The following is a 22,968-nucleotide window of genomic DNA, read 5'->3' on the forward strand; positions in this document are numbered from 1 at the left end:
AGGAGGAGGAGGAGGAGAAGGAGGAGGAGGAGGAGGAGGAGGAGGAGGAGGAGAAAGAAGAAGAAGGAAGAAGGAGAAGAAAGAAGAAGAAGAAAGAAGAAGAAGAAAGAAGAAGAAGAAAGAAGAAGAAGAAGGAAGAAGAAGAAAGAAGAAGAAGAAGGAAGAAGAAGAAGGAAGAAGAAGAAGGAAGAAGGAAGAAGGAAGAAGGAAGAAGGAAGAAGGAAGAAAGAAGAAAGAAGAAAGAAGAAAGAAGAAAGAAGAAAGAACAAGAAGAAGACCAGGACCAGAGTTTCAATAGATACATCTGCACAGACATCAAGAGTCACACCCTTCTATTTTGCCTGTTTTAGGACATTCATTCCTTTAAAGTTATCTCAGCCATAAACTCTTAAATGATCATTATGCTGCATTTCTAAAGAATTCTGTACATATAGCATTTATTCAGAAGAACAGTATAGATTTTATCCAGATTGCTAATCGAAAAGGCAATCTTGTCTGTTAACGAAGTTTGCAGTAACAGAGGATGTGTTCACACCTGGTAGTGCATTTAGGTTCCAGCTTCCTTTCTCTTCTCAAAAGGCCAGTGAACTAGCCTTTATAGATTGTCATGCCTACGTTTTTCTATGTAGTCCAGTGCAATTTTTTTCACTTCAAAACAAATACCACAAACTATATTAAAATATACAAGTCTTCATTAAAAATTGTACCTCATCATTTAAAAAATAACTTCCAAATATAGAAAGTCTTTATCCAAAAATCATTTTAAAATATTTGTGATATTGTGCTAATTCAAGATAATAATGTATCTTTAATTAACCTAGAACTAAACAGAACTATATCTTAGAGCTTTCAAAGAATTTGGCATTCATTCTACCAGAGTTTAATTAAATTGCTCTAGGAGAGTTTCCGTTAAATTAGTAGGATCCTTTTACACTAACCCACCGTACCACCAATTACACAGTGCAATCAAACCACTCATTGCTATAGCAACCTGTAGCAGATAATGGTATCAGTAACTCTACCTATTCTGTTTTAAAGGCCTATTAATCTTGCCCTCAAGCCCACCCAGAAGGAAGGATTACTCCTCTAAATCAGACTTGCCAAACTTGATAAACACGTTGTTGTTGTTTTTTTATTGCCAAGCTATAATGGAACAAGAGATAATCTCTAAGACTTATGTTTACTAGTGACACTGCACCAGCCAACAGGGTTAAGTCGCTGTAAGATTCATGCCAGTGTCTCATTAAGAGGCAGATTCGCCTAAAAAATCTCAACTCCATGCACAAGTCTTACTGTCTTACTTCGCAAATGAGACCACAGAGCCTAGACTTAAGCAAATAAAAAACTTACACCCAAAACACAGGATGCTCGGTATTCTGATTTTACCATTTGGCTGTGGCAGAAGACTCATGGTCAGAGGCAGCCAGACCACCAGTGTTGTCTTGTTGCCAACCAAGTCCACCACTGGCTTACATCTACAGAGTCGTGTCAAAAGCACAGGTGGAAAACCAGGATCATGCTCTCAGTTGCTCTGCCTGCCCCCACAAATGTCAGAAAAACAGCCTGATGGTAGTGTTCATAGCAGCCTCTTTGCCTCTCTGGCATACATGGCGGGTAGCTCATACTCTTTGAATGAATCTTTTTCTCTCAATAGGCTGTAAATTCTGGGATAGCTGGGACCAGATCGATTTTGGCTCAACCCTTGTATCCCCAGCACCAAGCTGGGTGCTTTTCACTTAACAGGTGCTGAATAAATGCTTCTCGTCTCCACCTGTGACTGGTGGCCCAAAATATACATAGCTGACAAGATGTGGTGGCTCGTTAGACAAGCTGTGGATCAGGACAAAGAAGGAAAAGTTGTTTGCTTTTTGGAATTAACTAACTGAAACACTTCCAATATCAAAGCTATTTTGTCACAACTTCTGAACGGCCAGATTCATAGATAGATGAATGCTTTTCTCCTTACTTCCTCCCACCCTTCTGGCTCTGTAAGTCCAAAAGCCAACCCTTTTCCTCTCCACTTAGTAAGTATTGCTGTTTGACTACGAACTACTGCACCTGCATGTGTTGCTACAATGTTTTATCCTAGTGAGCAAATGCAATTCACAACGGCCACAGAATTAAAATGGCAAAGGCACTGGAGAGACTACTTGCCACTCTTAATTCAGAGGCTATTGTAACACTTTGAAATTTTGTTTCAATGTCCCAGTTATTCCTTTCTCTTTTTTTTCTAAAAGCAGGACAACTAGTAAGAACTTTCGTTTTGCCTGTTGGGTATAAATACGGACTGGGAGCAACAATGAGGCACTCATTTACAGAATATCAAAATGAGACTTAGTGAGCGAGAGCCCAACATTCCACTCAATTCAACAAGTTCCACTGGTCCCTACTGAGCAGCAGCTGGGGAGAAGAAACCAAGATGGAAGAAGAAATCCTTGGAATCAAGTAACTCCAAAATGTGCTCCTTGGCATATCATTTTTATATTTATATTCTACATTGTTTCAGAAAGAATTTAAGACATCTTCTTTAAAATACAGGATTTTTTTCATTTAAATTGCTCGTGATTTTTTTAAAGACAAAAGTAATTATTTAAGACAGTGGAGAATTCCCTCCTCTGATACAGTTTTTTTGTCTGGAGGTTAACATATGATCCAATTCTGGCCAGAGTCTTAATAGAAACTTTCCTGACACCTCTCTAAAAAAGGCTTCTATCACTAATAAAATAATAATAAAAAAAAATGTTGTAGGGCAAAAGAATCTTTTTCCATTGCTCTTTTTGTCTGAATAGAGTTCATTGAAGAAATGATTTTGGAGCCACAGTAGACCTCTTGCAACACCAGACTGCTGCAGGCCATTCTCCACAGTGGGCCTACTCTTATTGTGAAAACGTTTATACCGGATTATCTTTTGAAAGATGGTTTTGTGGCCAACAGTCTTGAAACCAAGAAATAGTGTTTCCTTTGGGGATGAAGGCAGATTTGTCTTCAGACCAGGGTAGTAAAGATAATAGCCCCTTCCAGTGCAAGGGTTGGGCAAGCTTGCTAGCAGTCTCCTTATAAGATTTGGGATATTTTAGTCAGGGTTCCTCAGCTGTGACACAAACTGAGTGTGTGTGCAGCAACTATCTGAGCTGCTCACAAGGCCCCTGGGGGACTTGCTGGACAAGGAGAACCAATGTGAACATGAAGCCCATGCTGCCTATGCCATGAGCAATAAAGTCTTTTGTATCCAAAAAAAACAATAAAAACTTGGAGAAAAAAATTTTTAAAATCAACATAACTACCATTAAATGTTGGTATATACTCCCCCATATAGGTTTTTATGATAGCTTTATTAAGGTATAATTCATATACCAAACAATTCACCCACTTAGAGTATACAATTCAATGGGTTTTAGTCTATTGAGTTCTGCAACCATCACCATAATCAATTTTAGGACATTTTCATCACTCCAATGAGAAAACCCCACATCCATTAGCAATCGCTCCACATTTCTCCCCAACCACCTCACCATCCTCCCTCCACACCCCAGCCCTAGGCAACCACTGATCTATTTTCTGTCTCAACAGAACTGCCTATTCTGGATATTTCTTATAAATTGAACTGCACAATATGTAGTCTTTTGAAACTGGATTCTTCCATGCAGCATAACGTTTTCAAGATTCATCCATGCTGTAGCATGTATTAGTACTTCATTCCTTTTTACTGCCAAGTAGTATTCCATTAGATAGATAGATAGATAGATAGATAGATAGATAGATAGATAGATAGACAGACAGACAGACAGATAGATAGATAGATTAGATTAGATAGATTAGATAGATAGATAGATAGATAGATAGATAGATAGATAGATAGATAGACAGACAGACAGATAGATAGATAGATAGATAGATAGAAGGTAGCTATTTTGTTTTGTTTATTCCTCAGCTGATGGATATTTGAGTTGTTTCCACTTTTTGTCTATTATTAATAATGCCACAATAAACATTCAAGTAAAATTTTTTGTGTAGATACATGTTTTCATTTCTCTTAAGTATATACCTAGGAATGCAATTGTTGAATCTTATAACTCCATGGTCGATAAATTTTTATGATACAGATTTTTACATCTCCTGAACCCCACCCCTGCCCACCATAGAAATCTCTAAAGCAAAGAATTCAATTATGGAGAAACAGTATCCTCCGCCCCAAAATTTGGTTGCAATTATCAATTACACAGAAGCTCTAAATCAATATACAGTTGATCCTTAAACAACACAGGTTTGAACTGCATGAGTCCACTTTTATATGGATTGTTTCCAATAAATATGTTGGTAATTTTTTCGGAAATTTTTTGACAATTTGATAAAACTCACAGACAAACCACCCTTTCCTAATCCTCCTGCTCCTCAGCCTACTCAGTGTGAAGACAACAAGGATGAAGACCTTTGTGGTGGTCCAGTCCCACTTAATAAATGGTAAATGTATTTTATCTTCCTTATGATTTTGTTAAGAACATTTTTTTCTCTAGTTTACTTTATTATACAAATATAGTATATAATACATGTAACATACAAAATATGTGTTGACCAATGGTTTATGTTACTGGCAAGGCTTCTGGTCAACAGTGGGCTATGAGAAGTTAAGCTTCGGTAGAATTAACTTTGACTCACATGAATTCTTGACTGTGCAGGGGATTGGTGCCCCTAATCCAAGTTGTTCAAGGGTAAATTGCATTTTTAAATTGAAGTCAGGGCATAATTTTCCTAAGTTAATCAATGGCTTGAATAAAATTAAGCAAGTCATCTTTCAAAGACATAAACAAAATTCCATTTTTATCAAACTTAGATTCTACTTCAACTCAAGAAACTAACTTTTAGCTATATTTTCAAGATCATTGCAATTCCATTAGAATACTTAGTTGAGTTTAATACTTGTTTCTCTCTAGCCTGCTTATCTGACTAAGCTAGAATAAAGTATCTATATTAGATATGAGCCAAATGTGCTGCATCTAGGTGAGCTCCGGGGAACCTCCGAGTCGCAAGCTCAAACATACAGTGGGTTCAACCTGATGATTTCTAAAGTTCTTTCCAGGTCAAACCATGATTCTTTAATCCTTTGATAAACCAAGTGGTGAGGAGAATTTTTATTTATGTGTGAGAAAATACAGATATTTTTATAATATACAAAATGAGTATCATATCATCATGATATCCTATCTGTATCCTTGTCCCTTTAATGATGAAGATTGCTCTTTTCTGTGACAAGGAGAAGAAAGAGGACTGGCAAAGTCAGTCACTAAGGGAAATACAGAAAAGGCTGAATTGCTCTGTAAAATGCAGCCATAAAAAAGAGAATAAGTTCATGTCCTTTGCAGGGACATGGATGAAGCTGGAAACCATCATTCTCAGCAAACTAACACAGGAACAGAAAACCAAACACTGCATGTTCTCACTCATAAGTGGGAGCTGAACAAAGTAGACACAGGAAGGGGAACATCACACACCAGGGCCTGTCAGGGGGGTGGGGAGCTAGGGGAGGGATAGCATTGGGAGAAACATCTAATGTAGATGACAGGTTGATGGGTGCAGCAAGCAACCATGGCATGTGTATACCTATGTAATAAACCTGCACATTCTCCACATGCATCCCAGAACTTAATAATAATAATAATAAATGAAAGCAACAATTACAAATCATTTCCTGGGGCTGTGTATGATTTTCTTGTTGAAAATGCCAAAAAATACCCTACTTCTAGGAAAAAAATATTTATCAAGTCCTTGACCAGATAGATATTCCACATGAGAGTCAAGGTAGAGCTGTGTATGCAAGTGAATGATCAGCTCTGCAGAACGGCCTGCCTAGTACTGCTGTCTTAAGTCCCTTACACCCAAGTCCCAGCTGTCCTGACTTAAAGGACCTATATCTTGATATTTGGACCATCTGCAACAGTTCTCCTAAAATGCCCTTGTGTTAGAGTGTCTCAAACGAAAAATCTTGGAAACAATACTTTGTGTGGATAAAAGCCCTATTGTTTTCCCAGTCATATCTCACAGGAGATATTCAAATAAGGAGAATCCACCACACAACTCTCTCTACGTTTCACAAACCAAAGCACAGAGGGAAGTGCTGCACCCCTGCCTACAGAATGCTCAAGCAAAATATCTGCTGACTTCTAGTCACCATGACATGAATGGCTAGGTCCTGGTATCTCAAAACACATATCTTTACCATTGAATCCACCATAGGCATGTGTTATATAACTTGCACTCATGATTAGACATCATTCAGTAAACATTCACTATGTTCATACTGGGAAAGGAGCTTTATCCGTACTTCCTCACTGAAGTAAGTATTAAATGACACCCCACCTCCACCCCTACCCCATCATTTTTCACAAAAGCAAACAGCCTAATCACTTGCATTATGCTCAAAAAGCCAGCTCACCACAGAGCTGAGGTTTTTAGCAAAGTCAGCTTATTACTGACATGTGTCATTGAGACATGTCTGTGCACGCGGGTCATAAGGACTTGAGAGAGATGAACCATTTGGAATAGGGCATTTCAAGGCAATGTTTCCAATGTTTGTGCTTTTTCTATCCCCCAAATGCTGGAAAGAACTCTAGACCAGCAGTCCAGACAAAAAATAGATCAGTCCTCTGCTCTATGGGGTAGTGGTAGTCTGTAGTGTGGTCAGTAAGGGAGTGGACTCTTCACCTGAGTTCTGATGGCCTGGGCCAGTATCACCTCAGGTAAGTTACACAACGTTTCTGTGCTTCCGCTTCCACATGCATGAAGTGGGGAGGGTTGATTCCTGACTCCCAGAAATGCCCCCCCCCATGACCGCAGGTATGAGTGCTCCATGAGTGTATAGACTTAACTCAGGTTGTGCCTAATGCCTAGAACAATACCCAGCATATAGCAGGTGCTAACAAATGCTTGAATGAAATTAAATGCAAGCAAACTCCTTGAGGGCAAAGGTTTTTTCTCCTTGCCATTTTGGTTTTTTGGTTACTGCCAAGAACAGTAGCTGGTATAAAGTGATGGGCAGTCAACACATATTTACTGAATGGATGGATAAGGAAATGGGCCTAAGGACACATGTCCAGGTGTCCTGCCTGAATCTTGCATTTGGATGAACGGCCTCTTCTGCCTCCCACACAGAATCACGATGGGGAAGCCCCTTGGAGCCTGGTGAGAGCGGCTGCCTCCACCCTGAAGGAAATGATTTTGCCCTCTCTCCTTGGTGATTGTAACACATGTTCCAATCCCAACTCCCTATTTTCTTGTCAATGAAAATGTGGAAGATGATTTATTGGGAGAAGCCAACAAAGTAACAAATGAGTGATACCAAGTTAAGACAGTCAGCAAATGTAGAGAGTTTTTGAATGACAAAATAATTTTTCAAGTGGATTCATACAGTGGCAAACGGTATTGTAGTCATTCTCAGGTTGTGTTATAGTCCAGTAGACACCAGGCAGGCAATAGCCTCCCATGTGATATCAAGAATTGAAGTGGGATGTCGGAGGAGGCGTGGATGATCTGGAATATTCAAGATGACTGTGAACAGCTTGAAAAATTCTTCCTTGCACCTCTCTAGCGTGCGTATTACTGGACTAACAGATGGTGGGAACCAGGTGATAGTGAAAATGGAGGACATAAGATCTAGAAAGGGAGGTGCCACAGAGCTGAGGAAGAACAACATTTTCAAAGTACCTTCCACAGACCATTTCTATGAGAGGTTGAGAACTGCAAAAAAAGGACTCTTGTGTGATCAGTTAAATTAGAGAACTGCTAAGTTAAACAAGATTATATAGGTTTCTTGACTTACTAAAGCCCACAAAACATTAAATGCATTATAAATCTCAAACGTGGGAGTTTCATATACAGTAGCCCCCACCATCAGGGATTTCATATTCTACGGCTTTGATTACCTGCAGTTGACTTCAGTCCAAAAATACTAAATAGAAAATTCCAGAAATAATTCCTACGTTTTTTAAATTGCAGACCATTCTTGAGTAGTATGATGAAATCTCATGATATCTCATTCCTTCCCACCAGGAAAGTGAATTATTTCATTGTCCAGTGTCCTTATGCTGCCTACGCTACCTGCCCATTAGTCTTTTAGTAGCTCTTAGTTATCAGATCAACTGTTTCAATATGGCAGTGCTTATGTCCAAGTAATCTTATTTTATTTACCAATGACCCCAAAGCACAAGAGTAGTGATACTTGCATATTGTTATAATTGTTCTACTTTATTATTAGTTATCATTGTTAATCTTTACTATGCCTAATTTATAAATTAAACTTTATAATAGGTGTGTATGTATAGAAAAAAAGCATAGTATATATAAAGTTCAGTATTATCCAGGGTTGCAGGTATCCACTAGAGATCTTGGAACTTATCCCCTCAAAATAAAAGGGAACTACTGCACAGCATTTTCTACTTATTTGGCCAAAGAATCCTTATTTTTCAAAATATCTTCCAAGATCAGTGTTCTGTACAATGTTCTTTGGAAAGCCTAGGACAGAGAGATCAAATAAAGATAAGAAGGCAAGGGGAAAATATGGAGCCAGGTTTTTGATTAATACTAATAATTAGCTTATTAATACGAGCATATTAAAATAAGATGACTTTTTGGCCATTCAATTCATTTGAAATAATGTCCCATTATTCTGAGAGTACAACTAGAATCGTGAAACTATAGAAGCATAACTGGATCATAGGCAATAATAAAACCATTTATCACACTCACAGAGACAGCAAAGTTAATGTCCAGGCTAGAATTATTATAGTCTTTTAATTAATAACAGCTACAGATATAATCTTAGAGTTTCCCCCCTACTACGCATTGTCCCAGAGGGGACAGAAAATATAATCTACTAAGAATCTTCTAATAGATTTCAAAGTGGAGGTTTGCTTTAGGGTTTTTTTCTTTTTAAGAGGGAGCTCTTATGTTCAAAATGTTTTGTTTTTTCAGTTGAGTCTCCTCCAGACTCATGAATGGACAAAAACTGATGGAATGTTTCCACTTCAGTTGAATATTGCCCCCTGCTGGAATATGCATACAATTTCTAGTATTCTTTCAAGGGTAGACAAATACAAAAGCATTGTCTAGATTCAAGGGCTATAAAGTATACCTACTAACTATTTGGAGTCAGAGGGCTTGGATTTCTGTCCAAATTCTTGTGCTTATTGGTTGAGTAATTTCAGTCAAATTGGCAGCCACGTACATTACCTTGACTGCCCCAAACACCTGTCAAATTCAACTTGTCTAAAATTGAACATATATTGTCACAATTCTGCTTCCTGGAAGGCCCATCCCACCCAGCGCCACACCCCAGGAATGGAGGCACCATCCTTCTCCCTTACCACTGACAGCCAATCAGATCCTACACTTTCAGGACCATACTCACGTGTCCCCACCTCTCCCATCTTGTCACACTGCTGTAGGGCAAATCCTCTTCTGCGTCGCTTTCAGCAGCCCCCTGGCTGGTCCCTGTCTTCCACTAGGCCTCTCCCATCCATTCCCCATACTCCCACCAAAGTGAACTTTAAAACACTTCCCAGAGCTGTCAGGGTAGAATTCTAACAACTTGCCTCATGTAGAGCCGTGCCAATCTGCCTACTTCTTAAGCCTATGTTCTTGGCATCACTGCCACCACCATACAGAAGCACAGACATGCATACACACACACACGCGCGCACACACACACACACACACACACACACACACACACACACCGCTATATCCCAGGGCTTCAAAATGAGCTGCATTTTCCCCAGTGCATCATTTGGCTCAGGACTTTGTATTGCATGTAGAATTCCCTTCCCTCCATTAGATCACGGCTCCAGGGCCACTTCTTCCAGGAAGCTTTCCCTGACCACTCCACTGTCACAGTCTACAGCATGCTAATACACAGAGCTACTTGCAAATATCTCCTGTAGCAATTATCATACCATGCCATGAGAGCTTGTTTTTCTGCCCCAACCTCAAACTGTAAGCCCCTTAAGAACAACTTGGAATTAAAGTACTCCTTTAGACCTCAGTGTTCTAAACTAATTTGAAGGTAGAATACAAGAAGAAAAGTTTGCAAGAGGATTTTTTGAAATCAGAAGTTGATTTTAAAAAAGAAAAAGTAAGGGTAGAGGCTTAAATAAGCAACAAGGTAATATAAAAATGCAGTCAGCATTGCCACAGGCACTTGTAATCAAGAAACTTAGCTCCAAGTTTATCAGAAAGCTAGAAGTAAGAAACCTGATCAGCCACAGGTACAGCAGTAAAAGCGAGCTGAGCCGGGCACTCAGGTGAGGCTGCGTTTCCAATACAAAAAAAGAAAGAGCTTTCTCCTGCAGGTCTTCAAGGAGAAAGCGCAAAGTAACCCACCACCTTGTTGGGCAGCAGGGTCAACAGTGGCTCCCTCAACACAGCCAGTAGCAAGTGGCACCCACAGGGGAGAATAGTAAAGGCAATTCCCTGGGGCTCCAAGCAGGTGCAGTCTGAGGAGGAGGCTCAGCTGCTCGGGCTTAACCCAGGAACATATGCAGTCAGGATGGGCCACACAGAGTCAGCAACTCACCAGAAATATGCCTTCTCTAAGATTACTTTTTTTTTTTTTTTTTTTTGAGATGGAGTCTCGCTGTATCACCCAGGCTGGAATGCAGTGGCGCGATCTCAGCTCACTGCAACCTCACCTCCCAGGTTCAAGTAATTCTCTTGTCTCAGCCTCCCAAGTAGCTGGGATTACAGGTGCACACCACCACGCCTTGCTAATTTTTGTATTTTTAGTAAAGACGGGGTTTTGCCATGTTGGTCAGGCTGGTCTTGAACCCCCGACCTCAGGTGATCCACCTGCCTCGGCCTCCCAAAGTGCTGGGATTACAGGCATGAGCCACCGTGCCCAGCCAAGACTACTTTTTAACAAACATGCAGGTAAAGAGTTTAAGATCATAGTACCTGACAACATACCTAGAATCCAACTCTTTTGTGAGGCCAGTTAAAAGCAGAATCAAAAGGATTGACCAGCTATTAACATTGGTGGCTTAGGAACAAGGGCCTTGTTGGATTTTTCCTCCTAGCCCCAGCATGAAGCTTGGTGGTTCTCAACCCTATCAGACCTATGCCTTTTACATTAACAGGTATTTTGTGTTGCTCCCTTCACTATCTTGAAATTAAGTTAGTAGATCACATAACTCTACTCCCTAGATACATACAACCTTATCTTTATGTATAATTAAAAATAAAAATCAATACAATATCCTAACTAAATATGAAGCAAATGGAGAGGAACTGATAAGAAGATAATATGTATTTCAATACATAAAACTTTTGCCCTAACTACCCTAGGAGACGCAATAATGTGGTTAGATTTTTGCAACCACTGGGTTTTGAAAACACACAATCAGGATTTATTCCAGACAAGAAATACTGGAATATGCAAAAATATGCTTCCTAGAATAAAAACTTCTGTTTATTACTACAACTTACTAAAAGACCAAAATTATTTGCATATGGAAAAGCAGAAGTCACCTGAAATGAAGTAAGAATTGCATGCCTAGATAAACTGTCAAGTTGGGGAAAATGAGGAATGATGATGTTCTGCAAATGAGCTAGGTACTATGCACAAGTGGGGTATCGAATGATTCCATGTGGCACGTTGTGGAATAGAGTAGGAACAATGTAGCATAAAGAATGTATCTTCTTTTATGAACTTCCACCACAAGTAGAATCGCACATGCCGTCTCTGAATTACCATCAGAACTGTAAACAGCTGTACAGGACAACTCTTAGTTGCATAGGACTGTACATTGATGAACATCCAGCAGCCCTGGTGCCTCAGTTCTAAATGCCAGTGGTGCCCCCCAACCCTCATGATGACAAAAACTCCATGACTTCCAGACTATCCTTGCTAAGCAAACAGTAGGAGATCCACAAAGGTGGAAGGAACTAAAGAACAAATGGTTGAACGAAGGACTCAATGAATGAACAAACTGAATGAGGAAAACAATCAGAATGTCAAGAGAGCATCCTGAAGATCAGGAATGCCAGAGGACCTGGCCCCGGTCCCAGCAAACAGCACTCAGGACATCCCAGTTACATAGAGAGTGGAAACAAACAGTATACTTCATTTCATGCTGTCCGAGGACCCAGGGGCTTTGCTGTATCCCACACCCCTAACCTTGCCTCTGAGCCCCTTGGTTCCTGGCCAGCTTCACCACACACTTCAATGGACTGGTTAGCTTGTTGGTCCGGAGCACTTTCTGGCTGCCCTAAGTGGGAAAGGAGCATGCGTACCTTCTTCAGTTTCTGCACCGCTGGAGGGCATAGCTGTTCTTTCCTCTGGCCTGGTTTCTTGCTCAAAGGTCTAGGAAACAATGGGGGAAAAAACAAGAAAGCACAGAAAACCATTTGAGGTTTCAGATATACAACAAGAGGCAAAAGTCACTATCAACGATCTCAGAGCTAGGAGGTTGGGAAATAGTGGGTGGGTGAAAGCTGCTGGGAGAACATATAGCCAGCATCCCAGGAGGAGGGTGAGCAAAATCAGGAGAAACTCCAAGGCAGGGGCCAAAACTGTCCCTGCCACTAATCTTTTATTGCTTCTGCAGGTCACACCAAGCAGAAGGTTCTCAGGAATATCATGCATGTACCAGAAACAGAACCAAAAATCTTGACGCCAGAAAGAAGGGCTTCTGGTCTGTGCATCTGCCACCTGGAGCAGACCAAATCCACATCCTAAGACACAGGAATCTCAGAGGACCAGGTGAGGGGCTAGGACCATGATCACAAGGAAGATCCAGGATGACCATGGGTCCTGCGCCACAGGTTGGCACACACTGGTGCAGGCTGGCCCTGGGTGAAACTAAGTTGATGAGCCTTCCAAAAGGCTTTAGCAAAAAGTTGCCCTCTTGGGACCATCTGAATTTTCTTTTGACAGATTCCCCACAGCCAGTGAAAATGTGAAGAAACACAGAATTATGTATTGATGTGCTGAATAGTAAACCAGCCCAAGATGGCCCCAGCACAGGTTCTGAAATCAATCATCAGTATACTTGGGCAGGCAATCACATAACTGACATAGGTCTCTCATCCCCTTGGGTGTATCATTAAGACCTGTGGTGCTTCATTCTTTGACTATTTAGGAACAATGCCCTGCAGCCAGAGTAAAAGGAATGTAAAAAATATATACAATTTAGCAAACCCAGAAACAGGCAGGGAGCAACAAGTGCCTGGTCACCCACCCTCCATGGGCTGTTAAGTCACCCCAGCCCCACCTCCAGGACACTGTGTTCTCTCCTAAGGCCCACCATGGAATGAGTGGCTGGACCAGCGCAGGTCCATGTTAAGGGGTAGTGAGGAGATGGCTGCATAAGCACCCATGGATGGAAGAGAGGTCACCACACAGGCTCAAGGCCCCTTGTGTCTACCTGGGCTGAACCTTAGCCCCGATCCCCCTGTCTTTCAATGAAGAGAATTGCCAAGCCTGTGTGAGAAAAGAACATCAGGCAATGCTGGTTTCTGATTACACAACAAAACTTGAAATAAGGAAATGCTATTTTCTCTTGAAAATAGAATATATTCAAACTTAATTTTTATCCTTATAAGTAATTTTGAATATACCTTTAAAAACTTAAATTTCCTAGCTGCTTATTAATTTTAGCCAAGCTCTAGAGTAGAATTATCAGCATTCGGATTGTTATGATGAAATAACTAAAAAGTGATTAAAAGACATGGCTACAGTTTGCTTATTATTTAATTTCCTAATATTCTGTCTTTACGGTTTGGATATTTAGCACCACCTTCCATTTTAATATTTAATGTTTATTAGAAACTGTCAGGCCATCACTGTCAACTGAAATACAGTATGAAAGCACCAACCCTTTACAACTCTGAACAAGTATGACTTCTGACTGGGTTCACCTGGAGAGCTCTTATATATCGTAAAGCAAACTCAGGTTTCCACAGCAAGGTTTTACTGTCATTGTTCTACAGGACTACAAATAACTAAGCAACGCCCAAATCCAGAGACTAAACATATCTCCTTGGAGAAGACTGAATATGGGCTGTAGTTCAGTGAGAACAGATCAGTCACTCAAATCAAAGTCACCATCTATAGCTGTCATATCAAAACGGACTTTTAGATAAGATTCCATAAAGCATGAATACTTTTTATACAAAATCTATATGTAATCTCATAATATTCATCATCCAAAGTTGTAAAGCTTTAGTGTGGACAACCTATAAAATAACTATCACCTGCTTACATTTAAAATAATATCTAACCAAGTAATACGCAACCACAAAAAATTTAGATAAGAACACAATAGAATCACTTTGTCAGGCAAGTAACAATTAACGTCTTTGGATGTCATAAAGAATCTCTTAGCCCTTCCTTCTTGGTTTCTCTGCTCACTAACAGTCATATACCTCAAGAAAGGAAGGAAAAAGAGGGATGTGGAAACTTGAAACATAAGGCCATTCCACTCCACTAATTCTTGTATCAAGTGTTTTTCATAAGATGAAAATCTCATGGAAACCGGAGAACCATCTCTATTTGGCCTTTGTGATTATGAAGTCCACTACAATAAATTATTGAGGTATCTAGATTTACTCATCATAAATCTTCCTCAAGGTCATCAGTATTTATCTCAAACGTATATGAGAAATCACAAATGTAGCCTAAGACTTTAGAGGATTTTATAATGAAGCAAACATTCAATAGAGTTTGTTCTGTTCTTTTCAGGATAGTCACCAAGTGCCATGCCGCTGTCTGAGCATGTCTTCCGAGGAAAGGCACTTGGCTGAACTCTGTCCCCCTGGAACTGATGCATGGCAAAACCAAGTGTCTGCCCAGCCAGAATAACCACCACTTGGTGCTTTGGTGAGAAACCACAATGATGGCTGAGCGCATGCCACTGCGCCCAGCTAATTTTTGTATTTTTAGTAGAGACGAGGTTTCACCATGTTGGCCAGATTGGTCTCGATTTCCTGACCTCATGATCCACCCACCTCGGCCTCCCAAAGTGCTGGGATTACAGGCATGAGCCACCGTGCCCAGCTGGCTTGAGTAGTTTTAAATGACAAGCATTCTTAAAAGATGACCCTCATTCTGTATATACTGTATGTGATGCTGTATGTCAGAAAATTACAAACCAAATTCCCTAAAACCTAGCAAAGAGAGAAAGATCATACTCTGAAGACCATGTTTTATTTTAACTGTTTAAATAAAACTCTATATGGAGTAAGCCAATAATAATCTTTGTTTGATACATAACATTTTTGGCTTATTTCAATTATATGAATTATATGAATAATTATTTCAATTACATGAAGCAAATATTCTACAAAAGCTGAACCTGTGGTCAATGATAATATTGGTTTTCTAAGTTGACTTTTTACTCTGTAAAGCCTAAATAGTCATGAGACCTGTGCCTTGTGAAGCAATGTGCTTGAGAACACAGGAGGCCACAGGATCTGGTGAGTGTGTCCATTAGACCCCGGAGCACTGCCAACTAGATTGACTCAAGCTCCCTTACTCAAAATAACACTTTGATTAATCATAATTAAAAGATGGAAATATTCTTAGTATTCTTTCAAAATCTACCAAAAAAAAAAAAAGAGAGAGAGAGAGATAAAGTTGAAATGTTTTAAACCCTGAGATGGGCATGCTATGATAGCACTCAAAGGTGGGGTTTGGACCATGATGGGAAGGGGAAAACCTCTTTGGAAAAGAACTAGGTTTTTACCTGTTTCCATTCAAGTAGAATCTGTACTGGCTTCTGTACTGGATTCTGCGCTGGAACAAATGCTTAGCTACATTTGAGCAATACGAAAATCCGGGAGTAGATATTATACATGTAAGATAGCCCTAAATGTAACTGCTTTAGATAATAATTATAATACAATCAATACATTAAGAGAAAATATCCAATATTAAAGTGTTAAAAGCCAACTATGGAAAGGCTCAGAAAAGAAAATGAAAATATTATACAAACTACTACAAAATATATAATAATCTTCATTCTACTGATCTAATGCAGTTTCCAATTTCATGTCCCCCAAGGTTTCATTAAAAAAAAGTCCTACCCCCAAAAAATACTGTTCTCATAATAAGAAATTGATGCCTGCATTCTCTGAAGCATGCATTATTGTATGCCAGGATCACTGTGTACAAACCTTGACAAGAAAGGCTCTATCCCAAAAGTATTTCCGGAAGAGTTTAATATCTGCCTCCAACAAATGCTCAGCTGTGTGGTTAAGGGTCAGGGTCAGCGTTTCCGATGAGTGAATGTAATGCAAGGAGGCTTCTTCACTGAGCTGCACTCGGGAGAAGCTCGGCGACCATCTGCCCTGAAAACTGAAACAATACAAATCAAAACCCACACAGAGCTTCAAAGACACCAGCCCCAGGATCCCAGCACTTAGGATCACTGCCCCGATCTTACAAATCCAACTGGCAAAACGATCCTTGAAAGTCACCTACATGCAATAAATACATAAGATCATGAAAACAGATACTAACACAGCCACCTTTCTTTTTCCACCTAGAGAAGAAGTCTATTGAAAACCACTGACATATACTACATACTTTAAAGGTTTACATAAAGAATGAAACGGTACTGAATTTTAAACATAGTACTTTACCTCAACATTTCATTCTCCTTTTAATCTGAAAAGATGCCTCTCACTTTACCGGGGCTACCTGTAGTAGAACAAATTAGCTGGCAGCCAATGGTTTATTAGGTGATTACTGTGGAAACAGATATGCTCTCCAGGGAACATGGTGAGGTTTGGATGTTATAAACAAGTGAGATATTCATAACACATGGTACCATTGTTGCAAATCCTTTCTTATGCAAATTAAAACATGCACAAATTTGATCATGTTGTATTTCTGAATACACTCATACATAAAGGAACGACATTTCCACCTAAATTCTTGACTATATACTTATTTTCTGTTGTATCTTGGCTGAGAACATTTGTACATTTGTAAATTACATGTAGGCTTCATGGTTAGTATTGCAATATTTTGGATGGCTTATAACATCCTGTAAGAGTAACAGTAAAGAAACCTCAAAGGGAAATATTAATGTTCTTAGATTACAGCACACCTCAACATGTCATTTCCCACCAGATTGTTTCCAGATTCCTCAATTCACAGAACTAGCTCGATGCCCCTTTCCTCTTTTAACATGACCTTATTTTGTTAATGAATGTTTGCTTTAGAAAAATATAGTATATTTCCAATGAAGTATATGTTATCTCCATCAGATGGAGTGACAAAAAGAGATCCATAAAGAACAGTTGTACTCTAAGTCTTGGGGGACCTCTCCAAACTCTTGACACTCATTACTGGCAAGGACTCCAGAAGTTTCCAGAAAACAACTCCCCATGCCAGTAACAAGTCACTGAGATGAATGGTCTCTGAATCTGAGCAATAAGGTCATTGCTGTTAATGTAGAATATGGAAGCTCTATTATCATATCACCAGAATTTAGCTTACAGTCTACTTCTAATCCCATCCATGAATGGATTTATTAGACCTAGAAACTTTTTAAACATGTATCGTCTCGTCTTGGACACAGTAAAAAGATATAAAGCTACCAACAGATGAAGTGTGCCTCTAGGACCTCAGTGGAACACAGAACTGTTCACAATGAATGAGTCAAAGGAAGTGTTCTTGCCTTGCCCTTTTTAGCCAAGGAAGTGGGGTCACGTTAAAACAAGGAAAAGGACAATTCCCTCCAGATAGGCTTGCCCCTTGGTTGATGGTCATTTGATCAAATGAGAAAAAAAAAAAAACAAAAAGCTCTGATTTCTACTCTAATGTCCACTTATGTACTACATAACCATAAATTAATTACACGGAGTTCCATGAGCCAAACAAGAAAAGCCAGTCCATCTGAACATGCCACGTAATAATACTGTAATAATATTTAATATTTATGTAGCATTTACTCTAACAATGGTTAATATTTATGTAGCATGTTATAATTTTCAATGTACTTTCCCATTTATACTTTGGTTTTTTACCACGTTAAGTAAAAAAAAATCACTATATATGAATTCATCTTTCATAAGCTAAGAATAATGACTGACCTGAACCATTCTAAGTAACCAATAATACACCTATTATTCAATGGAAGTGTTGATACCCTCATTAACATAGATAACATTATAGTTTACAAATTATTTTCTTTACACTATTTCATGAGACCATACTGACCATCACATTGGTTAAATCATACCATAGCATTTGTCTGTTATTCATTGATACAAAAAAAATTTATATCATTTCAACTAATATTATATGCTGGACATTGTACTAGAGTATTGCACTGGGTAAAACAGAAATAGTCCCAGATCTCAAATGATTAAGAGATATATATGAAACAAATGATCACATATATAATTATAAATTAATATTACAAATTAGTCATAATGTTACTCATACTTAACATTGTGAATTAATCATAATCATCAAAGAGAATAACACAGAAGGGGGTGACATTTAAGCTGAAATCTAAATGCTAACATTTCCCCAATTTTTTTTCATTATCACTCGTTTCAGAGCCTTTTGAGACCTTTTTTCCTGTCTCACCCTCATGAAACATTAATACCAATTATATCAATATATCTGTTTATATGATCTACGTATGTGCATGAGAGCTAACAGTAAAACATAAACCAACATTAGCTTGTGATTTGGTTATTTCCATTTTTCTATAATGCTTGGCCAACTTTACAGAAATAGATTAAGAGAGAGACTATCAAGTAGCTAAACTCACTTTGTGACATCTTCCACCAGCTTGGAGTGTCCGCCACGTAAAGCTAAGTCTAATGGTGTGACACCATCTTCGTTGGGTAAAGCTAAGGCCTGGACTCCCCCCGGGAGACGCAAGAAGAACTGGGAAAGCTTAGCCAGGCCCCATCTCATAGCCAGGTGCAGAAGAGATTCTCTGTGAGAAGATACTGAAGAGGAAAAAAAACATACCATATTAATTCCTCCATTTACAAAGTTTGTTTTACACATTTTATCAAAGGGACAATGTATTTAGACATAATAAGAATGTCAGAGTTGGAAGAAATTAACAATGGCACCTAATTGCTATATCTCATTTTACAAATTTGGAGAGTTCAAGAGGTTGGTGAATGGCCAGGTAGGCAGTAGGTGCTGGGGCCAGGTCCGCTCAGCACAGGTAGAGTGTTCTTTCCACCTACTGCATTACACATTCACGTCCTCTTTCACTAGACATGCAGTGCAGTCATCTAGGGAAGCAGGTTCTAGGAAAGGACCATTCTTTGGAAAAAGACACTTGTTGATATGCAAAGAGTTCCTTGAGGAGATCCTGCAGCTCAGGCAGGGAGGCTCTCAGAGGCCAAGGCTGTAGAGGGACCTCCGTTTCCACCCTTTGTCCTCAACGCTGCTCCTCCCCTGATGAGAAGCAGTAACAGAAATGGCTTCATATGGGTCGTTCTCAAACTTCACAGCAGTGCTTTAACCCATCTACTAAATCCCTGAGATTATGTCAATATTGTCAAAGCCACCCCAATGCGCTGCTCAGGAAGCTCGGCCTGTAAGGCCCCTACACAGAGGGCCCTTGCTCGGTCCGTGTGCGTCAGCTCCACTGTGGTGTTGGCCACTTTCCGTTATCATCTTCCAGGCAGAGGGATCCTTGAGGTATTTTATTCCCAATACCTAGCATAGTGTCTGGCAAACAAAAGCTATTGAGCATTTGTGGCATTGCATGGCAATTGGCTGTTAAAATCTCTACAGTTTGTGTATGTTTAAATTACTTAGTTTGAATAGTCTGTACATTGAATTGTTCACTTTAAAATGGACACTGAGAACAAAACGACCTACTTCTCCACAGTTTCCTGTCCATATTAACACTATTTTACTATTCCATTATCTTCATTAGCACGATTTTACTATTCCAAGAGCCACTTGCCCAGGCAAATGAATGATTGCTCATTATAGGAACCTTCCGCAAGACTAACCAACTATTCAGTAGAAACCAACAAAATGCAGTTTAAACCCTAAAAGCAATCCTAACTACGTTATGATCCTTCCCAAGTCCTGATCAAGCTTCTTCCCTGTCCAACATGCCCCGCCCACCACCATCCCCAACATTAAAAGACCCTTATAAGGCCGGGCATGGTGGTTCATGCCTGTAATCCCAGCACTTTGGGAGGCCAATGTGGGAGAATCACTTGAGCCCAGTAGCTCAAGACCAGCCTGGTGAATGTGGTAAAACCCACTCTCTACAAAAAATACAAAAATTAAACTGGCAAGGTGGCACTCGCCTGTGGTTCCAGCTAATCAGCAGGCTGAGGTGGGAGGATCGCTTGAGCCCAGGAGGCAGAGGTTGCAGTGAGTGGAGATTACACCACTGCACTCCAACCTGGGCCACAAAGTGAAGCTCTGTCTCAAAAAAAAAGACCCTCATTAAGCCAAACTTCAAGTTCTCAGTAAATTCTCACCTCACTGCTCCCCCTTCAAGACACCTCTAAGGCCCTGTGGAGGTTGTGTTCTCCCATACCATAGTAGCCAATAAACTCAACTTTGTCTTACCAGCAGGCTGTGATAATGATGATATTTGGGAAGCCAGGTTTCTACAAAGCTCTAATTTGAAACAATTAGAAGGAAACACTCCACCATGAATGAATGCAAAAAAAAGGCTTAGTTTAAATTTTTAATTGTTTATATATCTATATCTATAGAGATACAGGTATCTAGATCAATGAATGCAAGGCATTATACTTACAATATGTAAATGAACTCATCACAGTGAAACGCCACCAACTTACCAGTATATTTGCTCTATCAGTCATCTGTGTGACACAGAACATATCCCCGCAGTAAAACAACATTCAAAATACCAAAATATCTAAAAACAGACAAGGCAATACATTCCTGCCAGACATTTGTTTAATATACTTGATATCTTCAGCTTTATGAAAATTGAAAGAACTATGTTAGCTATTACAGAACTTATCTTTGACTATTTTATCCTTTAACTTTTGACCATTATACTCCTTTGATTAAAAAGTAAGGTTTTTGTTTTTAGATTCCCAGCAGGGTATCTAAAATGTTGGATAATATTTGCATTTTTCTTCCTTTTTAAGTAATAACCAGGAAGAGACTTGTTAGGATCAGGTAACAAATATACATATGCATACATATGTGCATGTGTACTCCCCAACACAGGAAAACCTGTCAGCATAAGATATTAACCAGGCATACTAGGATGGAATTTTTTTTTTTTTTTTTTGAGATGGAGTCACACTCTGTTGCCCAGGCTGGAATGCAGTGGTGCAATTTTGGCTCACTGCAACCTCTGCCTCCCAGTTTCAAGTGACTCTCCTGCTTCAGCCTCCTGAGTAGCTAGGATTACAGGCACATGCCATTGCCCTCAGCTAATTTTTGTATTTTTAGTAGAGATGGGTTTTCACCATGTTGGCCAGTCTCATCTTGAACTTCTGACCTCAGGTTATCCACCTGCCTTGGCCTCCCAAAGTGCTGGGATTATAGGCATGAGCCACCGTACCTGGCCAGGATGGAATTTCTAAGACATATTTCCTAACCTGGATATAGTGAGAAATATTCCATGATTGTATGGATTGTAATTTTCTTTCCCCTCCCAAAAAAATGATCAAAAGGGAACATCTAAACCTTTTGTGTCCCCTTTTCAAATTATACCATTGGTAAAGGGAAGCATGGTATCAATTTAAGTAACACTTTCTGCCATGTCTGGTGCAATGCCCTAAATACCATTAAACCTGGAGTGTATTTCACTGTATTCAACCTGACCAACAGTGTGAGTGTGAGCAGATCTGTTTCCTCCACCAGGAAAGCTCTCCAAGCTTGTTCTGCTAATCCAGCTTCCTCTTCTCTCCTTCTGGCTCCATCCTCACATCTTGTTCAATGAGAGAGAACAGTAAACATACAGGCCTGAATGGCTCACTGTTGACTCTCTTTCTGAGAATCTACCCACTTCCCAGGGAGGAGGGAAGGCAGTGGAAGAGAGAATCTTCTGATGTTTAAAGAAAACAAATAGAAACTGACCAAAATGTTGTAAGAGAGAGCTTTCTCATTCAGTATGAAAGTTCAGAGTGCAGAGTAAGGCAAACAGCTTGAAATAGGAAGCATCATGACATATATAAATAATTCTGCTTGTTATAGAGTTTCAGATTTCTTAACATCAGCCAGGAAAACAAATTGTGGAAAGGGGTTATACAATTTGGCAGAGGTGGGAGTGTTTAAAATAATTTCTTTAACTAACTAACTGTCTCTTCCTGTTTGGTTGGTGCCAGGAGTTATTTGAACTAATGTAACCAAAGCAGAATTACTAATAATTGCTCTAATGGCAAACATTAAAAGGTATGACCTATAACATCATGACAGCACAAACACTGAGACACAAAAAGGAACTGAACAGGCTGTGCCATTCAATAAGCCATTCCTTACTGCATAACAGGAGTCCATCTGACCCAGATAGGAAGGGAGTGCAGACTTTGTGCTTCTCATTCTGCCAGGCATCAGTTTCTTTGCCCATCAAATAAGTCTGTCACAATAAAGATCCAAGGTTCCTAAGAGTGTTCAATCCTGTTCTAACTCTATGGTTATGATCTGCAAAAACAGCACAGGTCAAGAGAGCTTCCAGGCATCTGAAGCACAAGGTTAAGGAATGTCAGACAGTTTGAGTGTTACTAAAGGAAAGTGGTTTTGTTACTGGTCAATTTGGAACCATTATCATATCTACACAAGATCTGGTCATACCTTTCAATTAGCCAAAGGCTTAGCTTGGGAGATTGAAGAATAAATTAACCTTTCAAATGTAGGCTAATTGATCATAGCCAAATGTGCCACTCTGTGGGGCGTATTGATAATAGGGGAGGCTGTACATGTGTAGGGGCAGAGAATATATGGGAAAATATCTGTACCTTCCACTCAATTTTGCCATGAACCTAAAACTG

At 39.6% G+C, this 22,968-nt stretch overlaps 1 protein-coding gene across 1 annotated transcript in view; it reads right to left on the reverse strand.

Moving 5' to 3' along the window:
- Positions 1-22,968, reverse strand: part of ARHGEF28 (Rho guanine nucleotide exchange factor (GEF) 28) — a 328,572-nt gene that overhangs the window by 143,896 nt on the left and 161,708 nt on the right. The window contains exons 5-7 of the mRNA XM_011996705.1: positions 18,777-18,960; positions 16,162-16,342; positions 12,280-12,349 (exon numbers count right to left, since the gene is read on the reverse strand). Coding sequence (XP_011852095.1) covers positions 12,280-12,349; positions 16,162-16,342; positions 18,777-18,960 — 435 coding nt within the window. The remainder of the gene's footprint in view (positions 1-12,279; positions 12,350-16,161; positions 16,343-18,776; positions 18,961-22,968) is intronic.

The sequence above is a fragment of the Mandrillus leucophaeus genome, unplaced genomic scaffold (assembly GCF_000951045.1).
Source record: "Mandrillus leucophaeus isolate KB7577 unplaced genomic scaffold, Mleu.le_1.0 Scaffold114, whole genome shotgun sequence".
Classification (NCBI taxonomy): Eukaryota; Metazoa; Chordata; class Mammalia; order Primates; family Cercopithecidae; genus Mandrillus; species Mandrillus leucophaeus.